The following is a 14,321-nucleotide window of genomic DNA, read 5'->3' on the forward strand; positions in this document are numbered from 1 at the left end:
TTTTGGGGATTGGCTGTCTATGATGATGGCCGCACTCCGCCTGTCTCTCCGCTTACCTTGCACAGACAGCTCAGCGATGGTGCGGCTGCCCTCCTTCATCTCACAGATGTAGACGGCGTCATCGTCGGCAGTCACGTTCTGGATGGTCAGTCTGCGGATGGCTCCTTCCTCCTCCATGTGATACTTGCTGCTCTGCTGGATTTGGGTCTCTTCCTTGTACCAGGCGGATTCGGTGATGGTGTGCGGGACCTCGCACTGGAAGGTGGCCGTCTCCTTCTCCCTCACCTCCAGGTCTCGGAGCTTAGATCGGAAGGGAATCCTGGGCTCTTTAAGAGAATAAATGAGAGGATCAGACACCGGAGGAACGGACATGTGCGAGAGAAGAGCCAGAGATGCTCAATGTGGTGACCATCATTAATAAGCCTTACACCAGGATGCTATCACTACTCATGGGCAGCACAAAGAAAGACCCCACTGACACAATGTAACCTGAGCTCATCCCCGCCCCTGAGGAACCACTGACCGGTCTCATGGATCCACAGAGACTAAAGATCAGGAATCTGTGTGACCCTGATGGACAGCGCAAAGAAAGACCCCACTGACACAATATAACCTGAGCTAATCCCCGCCCCTGAGGAACCACTGACCAGTCTCATGGATCCACAAAAACTGAAGGAAAGGAATCTGTATGATCCTGATGAGCAGCACAAAGAAAGACCCCAGTGATACAATGTAACCTGAGCTCATCCCCGCCCCTGAGGAACCACTGACCGGTCTCATGGATCCACAAAGACTGAAGGAAAGGAATCTGTGTGACCCTGATGGACAGCGCAAAGAAAGACCCCAGTGACACAATGTAACCTGAGCTCATCCCCGCCCCTGGGGAACCACTGACTGGTCTCATGCATCCACAAAGACTGAAGGAAAGGAATCTGTATGATCCTGATGAGCCGCACAAAGAAAGACCCCACTGACACAATGTAACCTGAGCTCATCCCCGCCCCTGAGGAACCATTGACCAGTCTCTTGGATCCACAAAGACTGAAGGACAGGAATCTGTGTGACCCTGATGGACAGAGCAAAGAAAGACCCCAGTGACACAATGTAACCTGAGCTCATCCCCGCCCCTGAGGAACCATTGACCAGTCTCATGGATCCACAAAGACTGAAGGACAGGAATCTGTGTGACCCTGATGGACAGCGCAAAGAAAGACCCCAGTGACACAATGTAACCTGAGCTCATCCCCGCCCCTGAGAAACCATTGACCGGTCTCATGGATCCACAAAGACTGAAGGAAAGGAATCTGTATGATCCTGATGAGCAGCACAAAGAAAGACCCCATTGACACAATGTAACCTGAGCTCATCCTCGCCCCTGAGGAACCACTGACTGGTCTCATGGATCCACAAAGACTGAAGGACAGGAATCTGTGTGACCCTGATGGACAGCGCAAAGAAAGACCCCAGTGACACAATGTAACCTGAGCTCATCCCCGCCCCTGAAGAACCATTGACCGGTCTCATGGATCCACAAAGACTGAAGGAAAGGAATCTGTATGATCCTGATGAGCAGCACACAGAAAGACCCCACTGACACAATGTAACCTGAGCTCATCCCCGCCCCTGAGGAACCACTGACTGGTCTCATGGATCCACAAAGACTGAAGGAAAGGAATCTGTATGATCCTGATGAGCAGCACAAAGAAAGACCCCACTGACACAATGTAACCTGAGCTCATCCCCGCCCCTGAGGAACCATTGACCAGTCTCATGGATCCACAAAGACTGAAGGACAGGAATCTGTGTGACCCTGATGGACAGCGCAAAGAAAGACCCCAGTGACACAATGTAACCTGAGCTCATCCCCGCCCCTGAGGAACCATTGACCGGTCTCATGGATCCACAAAGACTGAAGGAAAGGAATCTGTATGATCCTGATGTGCAGCACAAAGAAAGACCCCACTGACACAATGTAACCTGAGCTCATCCCCGCCCCTGAGGAACCACTGACCAGTCTCATGGATCCACAAAGACTGAAGGAAAGGAATCTATATGATCCTGATGAGCAGCACAAAGAAAGACCCCACTGACACAATGTAACCTGAGCTCATCCCCGCCCCTGAGGAACCATTGGCCAGTCTCATGGATCCACAAAGACTGAAGGAAAGGAATCTGTGTGACCCTGATGGGCAGTGCAAAGAAAGACCCCACTGACACAATGTAACCTGAGCTCATCCCGGCCCCTGAGGAACCATTGGCCAGTCTCATGGATCCACAAAGACTGAAGGAAAGGAATCTGTGTGATCCTGATGGGCAGCACAAGGAAAGACCCCACTGATACAATGTAACCTGAGCTTATCCCCGCCCCTGAGGAACCACTGACCAGTCTCATGGATCCACAAAGACTGAAGGACAGGAATCTGTGTGACCCTGATGGGCAGCACAAGGAAAGACCCCAGTGATACAATGTAACCTGAGCTCATCCCCGCCCCCCGAGGAACCACTGACCGGTCTCATGGATGCACAAAGACTGAAGTACAAGAATCTGTGTGATCCTGATGGGCAGCACAAGGAAAGACCCCACTGACACAATGTAACCTGAGCTTATCCCCGCCCCTGAGGAACCATTGGCCAGTCTCATGGATCCACAAAGACTGAAGGACAGGAATCTGTGTGACCCTGATGGGCAGCGCAAGGAAAGACCCCAGTGATACAATGTAACCTGAGCTCATCCCCACCCCCGAGGAACCACTGACCAGTCTCATAGATCCACAAAGACTGAAGGAAAGGAATCTGTGTGACCCTGATGAGCAGCACAAAGAAAGACCCCACTGACACAATGTAACCTGAGCTCATCCCCGCCCCTGAGGAACCACTGACCGGTCTCATGGATCCACAAAGACTGAAGGAAAGGAATCTGTATAATCCTGATGAGCAGCACAAAGAAAGACCCCACTGACACAATGTAACCTGAGCTCATCCCCGCCCCTGAGGAACCACTGACCGGTCTCATGGATCCACAAAGACTGAAGGAAAGGAATCTGTATGATCCTGATTGAGCAGCACAAAGCAAGACCCCACTGACACAATGTAACCTGAGCTCATCCCCGCCCCTGAGGAACCATTGACCAGTCTCATGGATCCACAAAGACTGAAGGACAGGAATCTGTGTGACCCTGATGGGCAGCACAAGGAAAGACCCCAGTGACACAATGTAACCTGAGCTCATCCCGGCCCCTGAGGAACCATTGACCAGTCTCATGGATCCACAAAGACTATAGATCAAGAATCTGTGAGATCCTGATGGGCAGCGCAAGGAAAGACCCCACTGACACAATGTAACCTGAGCTCATCCCGGCCGCTGAGGAACCATTGGCCAGTCTCATGGATCCACAAAGACTGAAGGACAGGAATCTGTGTGACCCTGATGGGCAGCGCAAGGAAAGACCCCACTGGTACAATGTAACCTGCGCTCATCCCCGCCCCTGAGGAACCACTGACCAGTCTCATGGATCCACAACGACAGAAGGACAGGAATCTGTGTGACCCTGATGGGCAGAGCAAGGAAAGACCCCAGTGATACAATGTAACCTGAGCTCATCCCCGCCCCTGAGGAACCACTGACCAGTCTCATGGATCCACAAAGACTGAAGGAAAGGAATCTGTGTGACCCTGATGAGCAGCACAAAGAAAGACCCCACTGACACAATGTAACCTGAGCTCATCCCCGCCCCTGAGGAACCACTGACCGGTCTCATGGATCCACAAAGACTGAAGGAAAGGAATCTGTATAATCCTGATGAGCAGCACAAAGAAAGACCCCACTGACACAATGTAACCTGAGCTCATCCCCGCCCCTGAGGAACCACTGACCGGTCTCATGGATCCACAAAGACTGAAGGAAAGGAATCTGTATGATCCTGATGGGCAGCACAAAGAAAGACCCCACTGACACAATGTAACCTGAGCTCATCCCCGCCCCTGAGGAACCATTGGCCAGTCTCATGGATCCACAAAGACTGAAGGAAAGGAATCTGTGTGACCCTGATGGGCAGTGCAAAGAAAGACCCCACTGACACAATGTAACCTGAGCTCATCCCCGCCCCTGAGGAACCACTGACCAGTCTCATGGATCCACAAAGACTGAAGGACAGGAATCTGTGTGACCCTGATGGGCAGCACAAGGAAAGACCCCAGTGATACAATGTAACCTGAGCTCATCCCCGCCCCCCGAGGAACCACTGACCGGTCTCATGGATGCACAAAGACTGAAGTACAAGAATCTGTGTGATCTTGATGGGCAGCACAAGGAAAGACCCCACTGACACAATGTAACCTGAGCTCATCCCCGCCCCTGTGGAACCATTGGCCAGTCTCATGGATCCACAAAGACTGAAGGACAGGAATCTGTGTGACCCTGATGGGCAGCGCAAGGAAAGACCCCAGTGATACAATGTAACCTGAGCTCATCCCCAATTCCGAGGAACCACTGACCGGTCTCATGGATGCACAAAGACTGAAGGACAGGAATCTGTGTGACCCTGATGAGCAGCGCAAGGAAAGACCCCACTGACACAATGTAACCTGAGCTCATCCCCGCCCCTGAGGAACCACTGACCAGTCTCATGGATCCAAAAAGACTGAAGGACAGGAATCTGTGTGACCCTGATGGGCAGTGCAAGGAAAGACCCCAGTGATACAATGTAACCTGAGCTCATCCCCACTTCCGAGGAACCACTGACCGGTCTCATGGATGCACAAAGACTGAAGGACAGGAATCTGTGTGACCCTGATGAGCAGCGCAAGGAAAGACCCCACTGACACAATGTAACCTGAGCTCATCCCCGCCCCTGAGGAACCACTGACCAGTCTCATGGATCCACAAAGACTGAAGGACAGGAATCTGTGTGACCCTGATGGGCAGTGCAAGGAAAGACCCCAGTGATACAATGTAACCTGAGCTCATCCCCACTTCCGAGGAACCACTGACCGGTCTCATGGATGCACAAAGACTGAAGGACAGGAATCTGTGTGACCCTGATGAGCAGCGCAAGGAAAGACCCCACTGACACAATGTAACCTGAGCTCATCCCCGCCCCTGAGGAACCACTGACCAGTCTCATGGATCCAAAAAGACTGAAGGACAGGAATCTGTGTGACCCTGATGGGCAGTGCAAGGAAAGACCCCAGTGATACAATGTAACCTGAGCTCATCCCCACTTCCGAGGAACCACTGACCGGTCTCATGGATGCACAAAGACTGAAGGACAGGAATCTGTGTGACCCTGATGAGCAGCGCAAGGAAAGACCCCACTGACACAATGTAACCTGAGCTCATCCCCGCCCCTGAGGAACCACTGACCAGTCTCATGGATCCACAAAGACTGAAGGACAGGAAGCTGTGTGACCCTGATGAGCAGCGCAAGGAAAGACCCCACTGACACAATGTAACCTGAGCTCATCCCCGCCCCTGAGGAACCACTGACCAGTCTCATGGATCCACAAAGACTGAAGGACGGGAAACTGTGTGACCCTGATGAGCAGCGCAAGGAAAGACCCCACTGACACAATGTAACCTGAGCTCATCCCAGCCCCTGAGGAACCATTGGCCAGTCTCATGGATCCACAAAGACTGAAGGAAAGGAATCTGTGTGACCCTGATGGGCAGCGTGTAGCATACCTGGCGGCGTTCTTGCATGGTGTTCCATCTCTCATCATGCAAGATCGCAAACTTCATCTCCCGCCCAGCTTCCTGGTCTGGCTTCTTTCCTTGTGCTCTGCTCTGCTCCACTTTGGCTGCATAGGGCGACGCCCGCTGAACTTCCTGTTTCTTGTACCTGCTGCGGACACGCCCCTGTTGCACCTTCAGCCTATTGCTGTCCATCTTTGGGTATTTATACCACCTTCTTCCTCAAGATGGCGCCTGAGCATTGTTTCTTGTCAGTTGGCTTTTTGTCTCTGACATGCCAGGTCCTATCCTGTTTTCCTGCCTGTTTTCCAGTTCTGTGTCTGAACTGTGGTCTGTTCTGGTGAACACGCTTCTTGCCTGTTCTTTCGCCTTCTAGGGGCCGTATTCCTAGATCTGCCTGTCTGTGCCTTGCGGTATCTGTTCCCGTCTGAACAGAGTCCTGTTTGTGTCCCTGCCTTGCGGTATCTGTTCCCGTCTGAACAGAGTCCTGTTTGTGTCCCTGCCTTGCGGTATCTGTTCCCGTCTGAACAGAGTCCTGTTTGTGTCCCTGCCTTTCGGTATCTGTTCCCGTCTGAACAGAGTCCTGTTTGTGTCCCTGCCTTGCGGTATCTGTTCCCGTCTGAACAGAGTCCTGTTTGTGCTCCTGCCTTGCGGTATCTGTTCCCGTCTGAACAGAGTCCTGTTTGTGTCCCTGCCTTGCGGTATCTGTTCCCGTCTGAACAGAGTCCTGTTTGTGTTCCTGCCTTGCGGTATCTGTTCCCGTCTGAACAGAGTCCTGTTTGTGTCCCTGCCTTGCGGTATCTGTTCCCGTCTGAACAGAGTCCTGTTTGTGTTCCTGCCTTGCTGTCTCTGTTCCCGTTCCTCTGTTCCCTGTTGTCTGTGCCTCGTTTCTACTTTAACCTTGTCTCCCTTTTCCCTCTATGTCTGTTTTCTGCGTCTTTCTGCAGAGTCTGAACCTGCTCCTAAATTCCTTCTCGTCGTCTCTGTACCTCTGTTGTGAATTTAGTGTACGCTCGCTACTTCTATGTAAGTACTGTGCGTGCTTCTGGTTCTGCCTTTCCTTCTCCGTCTGTTCTTTGTGAACAGAGTCCTATCCCCTTGCCTTGTTTACCGCTCTGCGGTGTCCGCTCTGCTCCTGCTTAGCTTGCCGCTCTTGCGGTTTCTGCTCTGCTCCTGCCTTGTTTACCGCTCTGCGGTGTCCGCTCTGCTCCTGCTTAGCTTGCCGCTCTTGCGGTTTCTGCTCTGCTCCTGCCTTGTTTACCGTTCTGCGGTGTCCGCTCTGCTCCTGCTTAGCTTGCCGCTCTTGCGGTTTCTGCTCTGCTCCTGCCTTGTTTACCGCTCTGCGGTGTCCGCTCTGCTCCTGCTTAGCTTGCCGCTCTTGCGGTTTCTGCTCTGCTCCTGCCTTGTTTACCGCTCTGCGGTGTCCGCTCTGCTCCTGCTTAGCTTGCCGCTCTTGCGGTTTCTGCTCTGCTCCTGCCTTGTTTACCGCTCTGCGGTGTCCGCTCTGCTCCTGCCTTGCTTGCCGCTCCTGCGGTTTCTGCTCTGCTCTTATCTTGCTTACTGCTTCTGCGGTTTCCGCCCTGCCCTGCTTCTGCCCGCTGCTCCGGCAGTCCTGTCCTGCCCTGCTTGTGCTCGCTGCTCCTGCAGCCCCGTCCTGCTCTGTTCTTGCCCACCGCTTCGGGCGTTCCCTCTCTGCTGTGGTTGTCTACCGCATCTGCGGTTCTGTGACCCAGTCTGTACTGGGTCTTAACCTCTCTGTGCTCCAGCCCGTCCTTTCGGCCAGTACCTCCCTGCCTGCATACTCGCCTGTATCCACCCATCTGCATACCTGCCGTGTTTGCTTACATCCACCAGTCTGTGCCAGCCTAACCTGCCTGTTCCAGTAATCCCAGTGTGGGTCAACCCCCGTGTCCGGAGTTTGACCTGGAGTAGCACCTGGTCCCTCTGCCCGGTTTCTCCCTGGTGCACTGGCGTCGTATGCCGTCGTGCCACCTTGGTCGGATCGGCCAGATACTTAGTCACGCCCCTCCAGGCACTCTCCGGTCCATGGTCCAGTGGAACCACAACACCCGCACACGCCAGTCAGTCCGGGCGTGTGCATAACACAGCGCAAGGAAAGACCCCACTGACACAATGTAACCTGAGCTCATCCCCGCCCCTGAGGAACCATTGGCCAGTCTCATGGATCCACAAAGACTATAGATCAAGAATCTGTGTGATCCTGATGGGCAGCGCAAGGAAAGACCCCACTGACACAATGTAACCTGAGCTCATCCCGGCCCCTGAGGAACCATTGGCCAGTCTCATGGATCCACAAAGACTGAAGGACAGGAATCTGTGTGACCCTGATGGGCAGCGCAAGGAAAGACCCCACTGGTACAATGTAACCTGAGCTCATCCCCGTCCCAGAGGAACCACTGACCAGTCTCATGGATCCACAAAGACTGAAGGACAGGAATCTGTGTGACCCTGATGGGCAGCGCAAGGAAAGACCCCAGTGATACAATGTAACCTGAGCTCATCCCCGCCCCTGAGGAACCACTGACCAGTCTCATGGATCCACAAAGACTGAAGGAAAGGAATCTGTGTGACCGTGATGAGCAGCACAAAGAAAGACCCCACTAACACAATGTAACCTGAGCTCATCCCCGCCCCTGAGGAACCACTGACCAGTCTCATGGATCCACAAAGACTGAAGGAAAGGAATCTGTGTGACCCTGATGGGCAGCGCAAGGAAAGACTCCACTGGTACAATGTAACCTGAGCTCATCCCCGCCCCTGAGGAACCATTGGCCAGTCTCATGGATCCACAAAGACTATAGATCAGAAATCTATATGATTCTGATGGGCAGCACAAGGAAAGACCCCACTGACACAATGTAACCTGAGCTCATCCCTGCCCCTGAGGAACCACTGACCAGTCTCATGGATCCACAAAGACTGAAGGAGAGGAATCTATATGATCCTGATGGGCAGCGCAAAGAAAGACCCCAGTGATACAATGTAACCTGAGCTTATTCCCACCCCAAGGTACCACTGACCAGTCTCATGGATCCACAAAGACTGAAGGACAGGAATCTGTGTGACCCTGATGGGCAGCGCAAGGAAAGACTCCACTGATACAATGTAACCTGAGCTCATCCCCACCCCCGAGGAACCACTGACCAGTCTCATGGATCCACAAAGACTGAAGGACAGGAATCTGTGTGATCCTGATGGGCAGCGCAAGGAAAGACTCCACTGATACAATGTAACCTGAGCTCATCCCTGCCCCTGAGGAACCACTGACCAGTCTCATGGATCCACAAAGACTGAAGGACAGGAATCTATATGATCCTGATGAGCAGCATATTAAAGACCCCAGTGACACAATGTATCGTGAGATCATCCCCACCCTGAGGTACCACTGATCTGTCTCATGGATCCACAGAGACTGAAATACAGGAATCTATATGATCCTGATGGGCAGCGCAAGGAACGACTCCACTGATACAATGTAACCTGAACTCATCCCCGCCCCTGAGGAACCACTGACCAGTCTCATGGATCCACAAAGACTGAAGGAAAGGAATGTATGTGATCCTGATGGGCAGCACAAGGAAAAATCCCAGAGACACAATGTAACCTGAGCTCATCCCCGCCCCTGAGGAACCACTGACCAGTCTCATGGATCCACAAAGACTGAAGTAACGGAATCTGTGTGACCCTGATGGGCAGCGCAAGGAAAGACCCCAGTGATACAATGTAACCTGAGCTCATCCCCGCCACTGAGGAACCACTGACCAGTCTCATGGATCCACAAAGACTGAAGGACAGGAATCTGTGTGACCCTGATGGGCAGCACAAGGAAAGACCCCACTGACACAATGTAACCTGAGCTCATCCCCGCCCCTGAGGAACCACTGACCAGTCTCATGGATCCACAAAGACTGAAGGACAGGAATCTGTGTGATCCTGATGGGCAGCGCAAGGAAAGACCCCACTGACACAATGTAACCTGAGCTCATCCCCGCCCCCGAGGAACCACTGACCAGTCTCATGGATCCACAAAGACTGAAGGACAGGAATCTATATGATCCTGATGAGCAGCATATTAAAGACCCCAGTGACACAATGTATCGTGAGATCATCCCCACCCTGAGGAACCACTGACCAGTCTCATGGATCCACAAAGACTGAAATACAGGAATCTATATGATCCTGATGGGCAGCACAAGGAAAGACCCCACTGATACAATGTAACCTGAGCTCATCCCCGCCCCTGAGGAACCACTGACCGGTCTCATGGATCCACAAAGACTGAAGGAAAGGAATCTGTATGATCCTGATGAGCAGCGCAAGGAAAAACCCCAGAGACACAATGTAACCTGAGCTCATCCCCGCCCCTGAGGAACCACAGACCGGTCTCATGGATCCACAAAGACTGAAGGAAAGGAATCTGTATGATCCCGATTAGCAGCGCAAGGAAAAACCCCAGAGACACAATGTAATGTGAGATTATCCCAACCCTGTGGTGCCACTGACCGGTGTTATGGATGAACAGACACTGAAGTACAGGAATCTACGTGATTCTGATGGGCAGCATAAGGAAAGACCCCAGTGATACAATGTAACCTGAGCTCATACCCGCCCCGAGAAGCCATTGACTGGTTTCATGGATCCACAAAGACTGAAGGAAAGGAATCTGTGTGACCCTGATGAGCAGCACAAAGAAAAACCCCAGTGATACAATGTAACCTGAGCTCATCCCCGCCCCTGAGGAACCATTGGCCAGTCTCATGGATCCACAAAGACTGAAGGAGAGGAATCTATATGATCCTGATGAGAGAATCATATGTGTGTAGAGCTGTCACCAACATTTACTGCTCTGTCCTCTTCTGGAGACATATGAGAACTGCAGGAGCACGTGTTTTGGGTTTTCCTCTTATTATGCTGGAGAATGTGTAGTTTGGGAAAACTGAAGAATCCAGGAGCTGATCATTGTAGGATTATCACAAATCTTGGGGCTGTTACCTAAGGATTTATCTCTCCTGATAAGGAGCACTATGACCTGGACAGTCAGACCTGGTTGGGCCGGGATGGAGGGCAGGGGGCTTCATGCTTTGCTTGGGTGTGGCTGGAAGGGTAAATTGGCACCAGGGAGGGGCTTTCAGATTACTGCGGTGGGGTTCCCTCCTCTATGTAGACCTCTGATAATTAGCATGATGGTAATGCCTCTATTCCAGTGCAGCCTCCAGGTTGTATAATGCAGGTGTTGGGCCCATGCACGGTGAGGGGGTGCTAGGCGTCCCACTCCCCTATAGAACTGGTTAGTAACTGTGTGTTGCAGTCATCGTAAAATGTGTTATTTATGATATGGCCATTAGATGGCAGCAGGTTGCATGTTGATACTATGGCCCCCTGTATGTTAGTTGGGGTACACAGTGTTAACTAGTTGGGCCGCCCTCAGTGACAAGCTAGGGACTGAGGGATCTCTGGGAGATTAGATTCGGCCATCTTAGTTAGTTAAGAAGGAGCAGTGAGGAAGGAGACAGAGAAGAAGAGAGACGGGTGTGTGTGGGGAAACGAGGAGGATTAACAGGAACGGGCACAGCACAGTCCATACTCTAAAGGTCACTTTGTGGATTCTGGCCTCTTCCAGCCGATAGGCAGTAATGGACGTGCCAGGACTAGGGACCCTCAGGAGCGAGGTGGTTCCTGCTAGAGTCGGGTATTGGGAGCGGTGGGGTGAAGCAGGAGCTTCCCCACGTGTATTGGGAGCGGTGTGGTGAAGCAGGAGCTTCCCCACGTGTATTGGGAGCGGTGGGGTGAAGCAGGAGCTTCCCCACGTGTATTGGGAGCGGTGGGGTGAAGCAGGAGCTTCCCCACGTGTAAGTCCAGAGGCAGTTTCCCCTAGGGCCGCGTCACGCCGTGAATAGCACCAGGTGGGGATTGAGACTGTTTTATCATCTGTGAATGCCGGGGTCTGCAGCCAGTGTTGTATCTGTAATGCCCTGTTTCTAAGGCCGAGCTGGTGAAGTCAATTGGACTTAAAGAACCGTGTCGTCTTTTATTCAAAGCGCAGAGGATCTGCACCCGTCTGAACCAAGGATGAAAGTGAGTAAAGCCTCCCACAGCATACAGCCCAGAGTACAGCCCCCCACACACCCCCCGGGACAAGCACGTCCCCATTGTCCTGCAGCGGGCCAGGGTGAAGAAGACAACCTAACATCCCTCGCCCATGACTACCACCCTGCCCACCGTTCATGCACTATCGTTGGCATTGCTGTATAACAGACTTCCCCTGAGGTGCTCAGGCCCATACAATCTACTGCACAGTGATCTGCTGTGGGGTCTTATCTGGTGGGCAGGCTGGCATCACCTGCAGTGCCCTACGCTGCCTCTTATATTTATGGTGATGGTCGGAGTCATCCCCCTGTACAGCACCACTGATCTGATGGTCCGGAGGTCGCTGGTGAATCAGACATTCATAACTGTGACGTTATTATTTCCAGTCTATTCTTACTCCTGGGACAATGCTGGATGATGTGGATGTCCATCAGAGAAAAGTCTATATATAGGCAGGATCCTGGCGAGCCCAGAGAGGGGCAGCAATGCCAGCGCTGTGATATCCTACACCCCGAGAGAGGGCGAGGCCATGCACAACACATGTGCTCATCCATCGGCCCAGAGCTTGACCGGGGACACAGAGGAGCCCCTACTGTTACCCTGAGCACCGTCACACTCCACTGTGTGTGTCTGCCCCCCGCAGCCGACAAAGCCGCAGCGTGTAGACCGCAGCCGACAAAGCCGCAGCGTGTAGACCGCAGCCGACAAAGCCGCAGCGTGTAGACCGCAGCCGACAAAGCCGCAGGGTGTAGACTGCAGCCAACAAAGCCGCAGGGTGTAGACTACAGCCAACAAAGCCGCAGCGTGTAGACTGCAGCCAACAAAGCCGCAGCGTGTAGACTGCAGCCGACAAAGCCGCAGCGTGTAGACTGCAGCCGACAAAGCCGCAGGGTGTAGACTGCAGCCTACAAAGCCGCAGGGTGTAGACTGCAGCCGACAAAGCCGCAGCGTGTAGACTGCAGCCGACAAAGCCGCAGCGTGTAGACTGCAGCCGACAAAGCCGCAGCGTGTAGACTGCAGCCGACAAAGCCGCAGCGTGTAGACTGCAGCCGACAAAGCCACATGGTGTAGACAGCAGCCGACAAAGCCGCAGCGTGTAGACTGCAGCCGACAAAGCCGCAGGGTGTAGACTGCAGCCGACAAAGCCGCAGCGTGTAGACTGCAGCCGACAAAGCCGCAGCGTGTAGACTGCAGCCGACAAAGCCGCAGCGTGTAGACTGCAGCCGACAAAGCCACATGGTGTAGACAGCAGCCGACAAAGCCGCATGGTGTAGACTGCAGCCGACAAAGCCGCATGGTGTAGACTGCAGGCATGCGCCATGTCCCGCTCACATTACTGGAGCGAGGCCGAGAATTAGACCCACGTACGGGACATGGCAGAGAAATATACACTGGATGTCCTCATTTCAGAACTCTCGTCCCCTTTATTTATCTGTACAAATCCATTGAGAAATGAACTAAAAAATTTTTAAGGTGGAACAATAAAAGAAGTAAAATCACGTGACTGCATAAATCTGCACACCCTTACACTTAGGCTATGTTCACACACATTGTGTTTTTTTCCTGCTGCAAATCTGCTAACTTTTCTCTGGCAGGAAAACCGCTGCGTAAAAAAACGCGCGTATTTGCTGCAGATTTGTTGCGGTTTTTGCTGCGTATTTCCTGCGCATTTCTGACCACCCATTACTTCCTATGGGTGAAAAAACACAGCAAAAGCGCAGGTGCGTTTTCTGCTGCAGAAACGCTGAAAGAGGGGACATGCTCTATTTTCCAAATACGCAAGCAAGGCAGAAAATACGCAGCAAACAAAAAGCTACGTGTGTGAACAGAGGAGTCTGGTTTCTCATAGACTTTGCTGGTACTGCTAGATGCATAAAAATCTGCTGCAAAATACGCAGCAAAACACAACGTGTGTGAAAATAGCCTAATACTTTGCTGCAGTCCCTGTGTATTTCTGGCAGCGTTCAGTCTTCTTGGGTCGGGGTCTATCAGTGCTAGAATTGGCCATCTTTGCCGGCTCCTCCTTGCAGCAGCTCCACATCTGTCAGGTTGCCGGGACATCTCCTGTGTACAGCGCCCTCTTCAGGTCACCACAAATTGCCCCTTGGATTCAGGTGTGGGCTCGGCCGCTCCAGACCTTCCATCTTCTGGTGAAGCGGTTCTGTTCTTTTGGTTATTTGGAGGTCACGTAGGGTTGTTGTCTGCTGACTGGTAAAATTCCTCCTCATCTTCGACTTGTTAGCAGAGTCGGAAGGTTCTGATGTCTGATATTTGTTCTGTCCATAACCTCCTGTCCCTTGAGTAAAGCCCAGTTCCAATTGACAAAAAAACAGCCCCAGAACACAATGCTGCCCCCGCTTTGCCTCACTGTAGGGATGGGGTACTTCTGGTGATGGGCAGTGCTGGCTTTTAAAATTATGACCACAAAGTTCCCCCTTGGTTTCATCAGACAGAACACTTTTCTGCTTCTGGCCGACGTAATAGAGGTTTTGGGAAAACTTAGTTGTACTTCGATCATCATTCT

General features: G+C 52.5%; 1 protein-coding gene across 1 annotated transcript in view; it reads right to left on the reverse strand.

Annotated features, from left to right (window-relative positions):
• Window positions 1–14,321, reverse strand: part of OBSCN (obscurin, cytoskeletal calmodulin and titin-interacting RhoGEF) — a 528,918-nt gene that overhangs the window by 459,902 nt on the left and 54,695 nt on the right. The window contains exon 3 of the mRNA XM_073676881.1: window positions 57–326. Within this exon, the coding sequence (XP_073532982.1) occupies window positions 57–326 (270 nt within the window). The remainder of the gene's footprint in view (window positions 1–56; window positions 327–14,321) is intronic.

The sequence above is a fragment of the Phyllobates terribilis genome, unplaced genomic scaffold (genome assembly GCF_046119375.1).
Source record: "Phyllobates terribilis strain yellow unplaced genomic scaffold, ASM4611937v1 Scaffold_4__5_contigs__length_816908805, whole genome shotgun sequence".
Lineage (NCBI taxonomy): Eukaryota > Metazoa > Chordata > Amphibia > Anura > Dendrobatidae > Phyllobates > Phyllobates terribilis.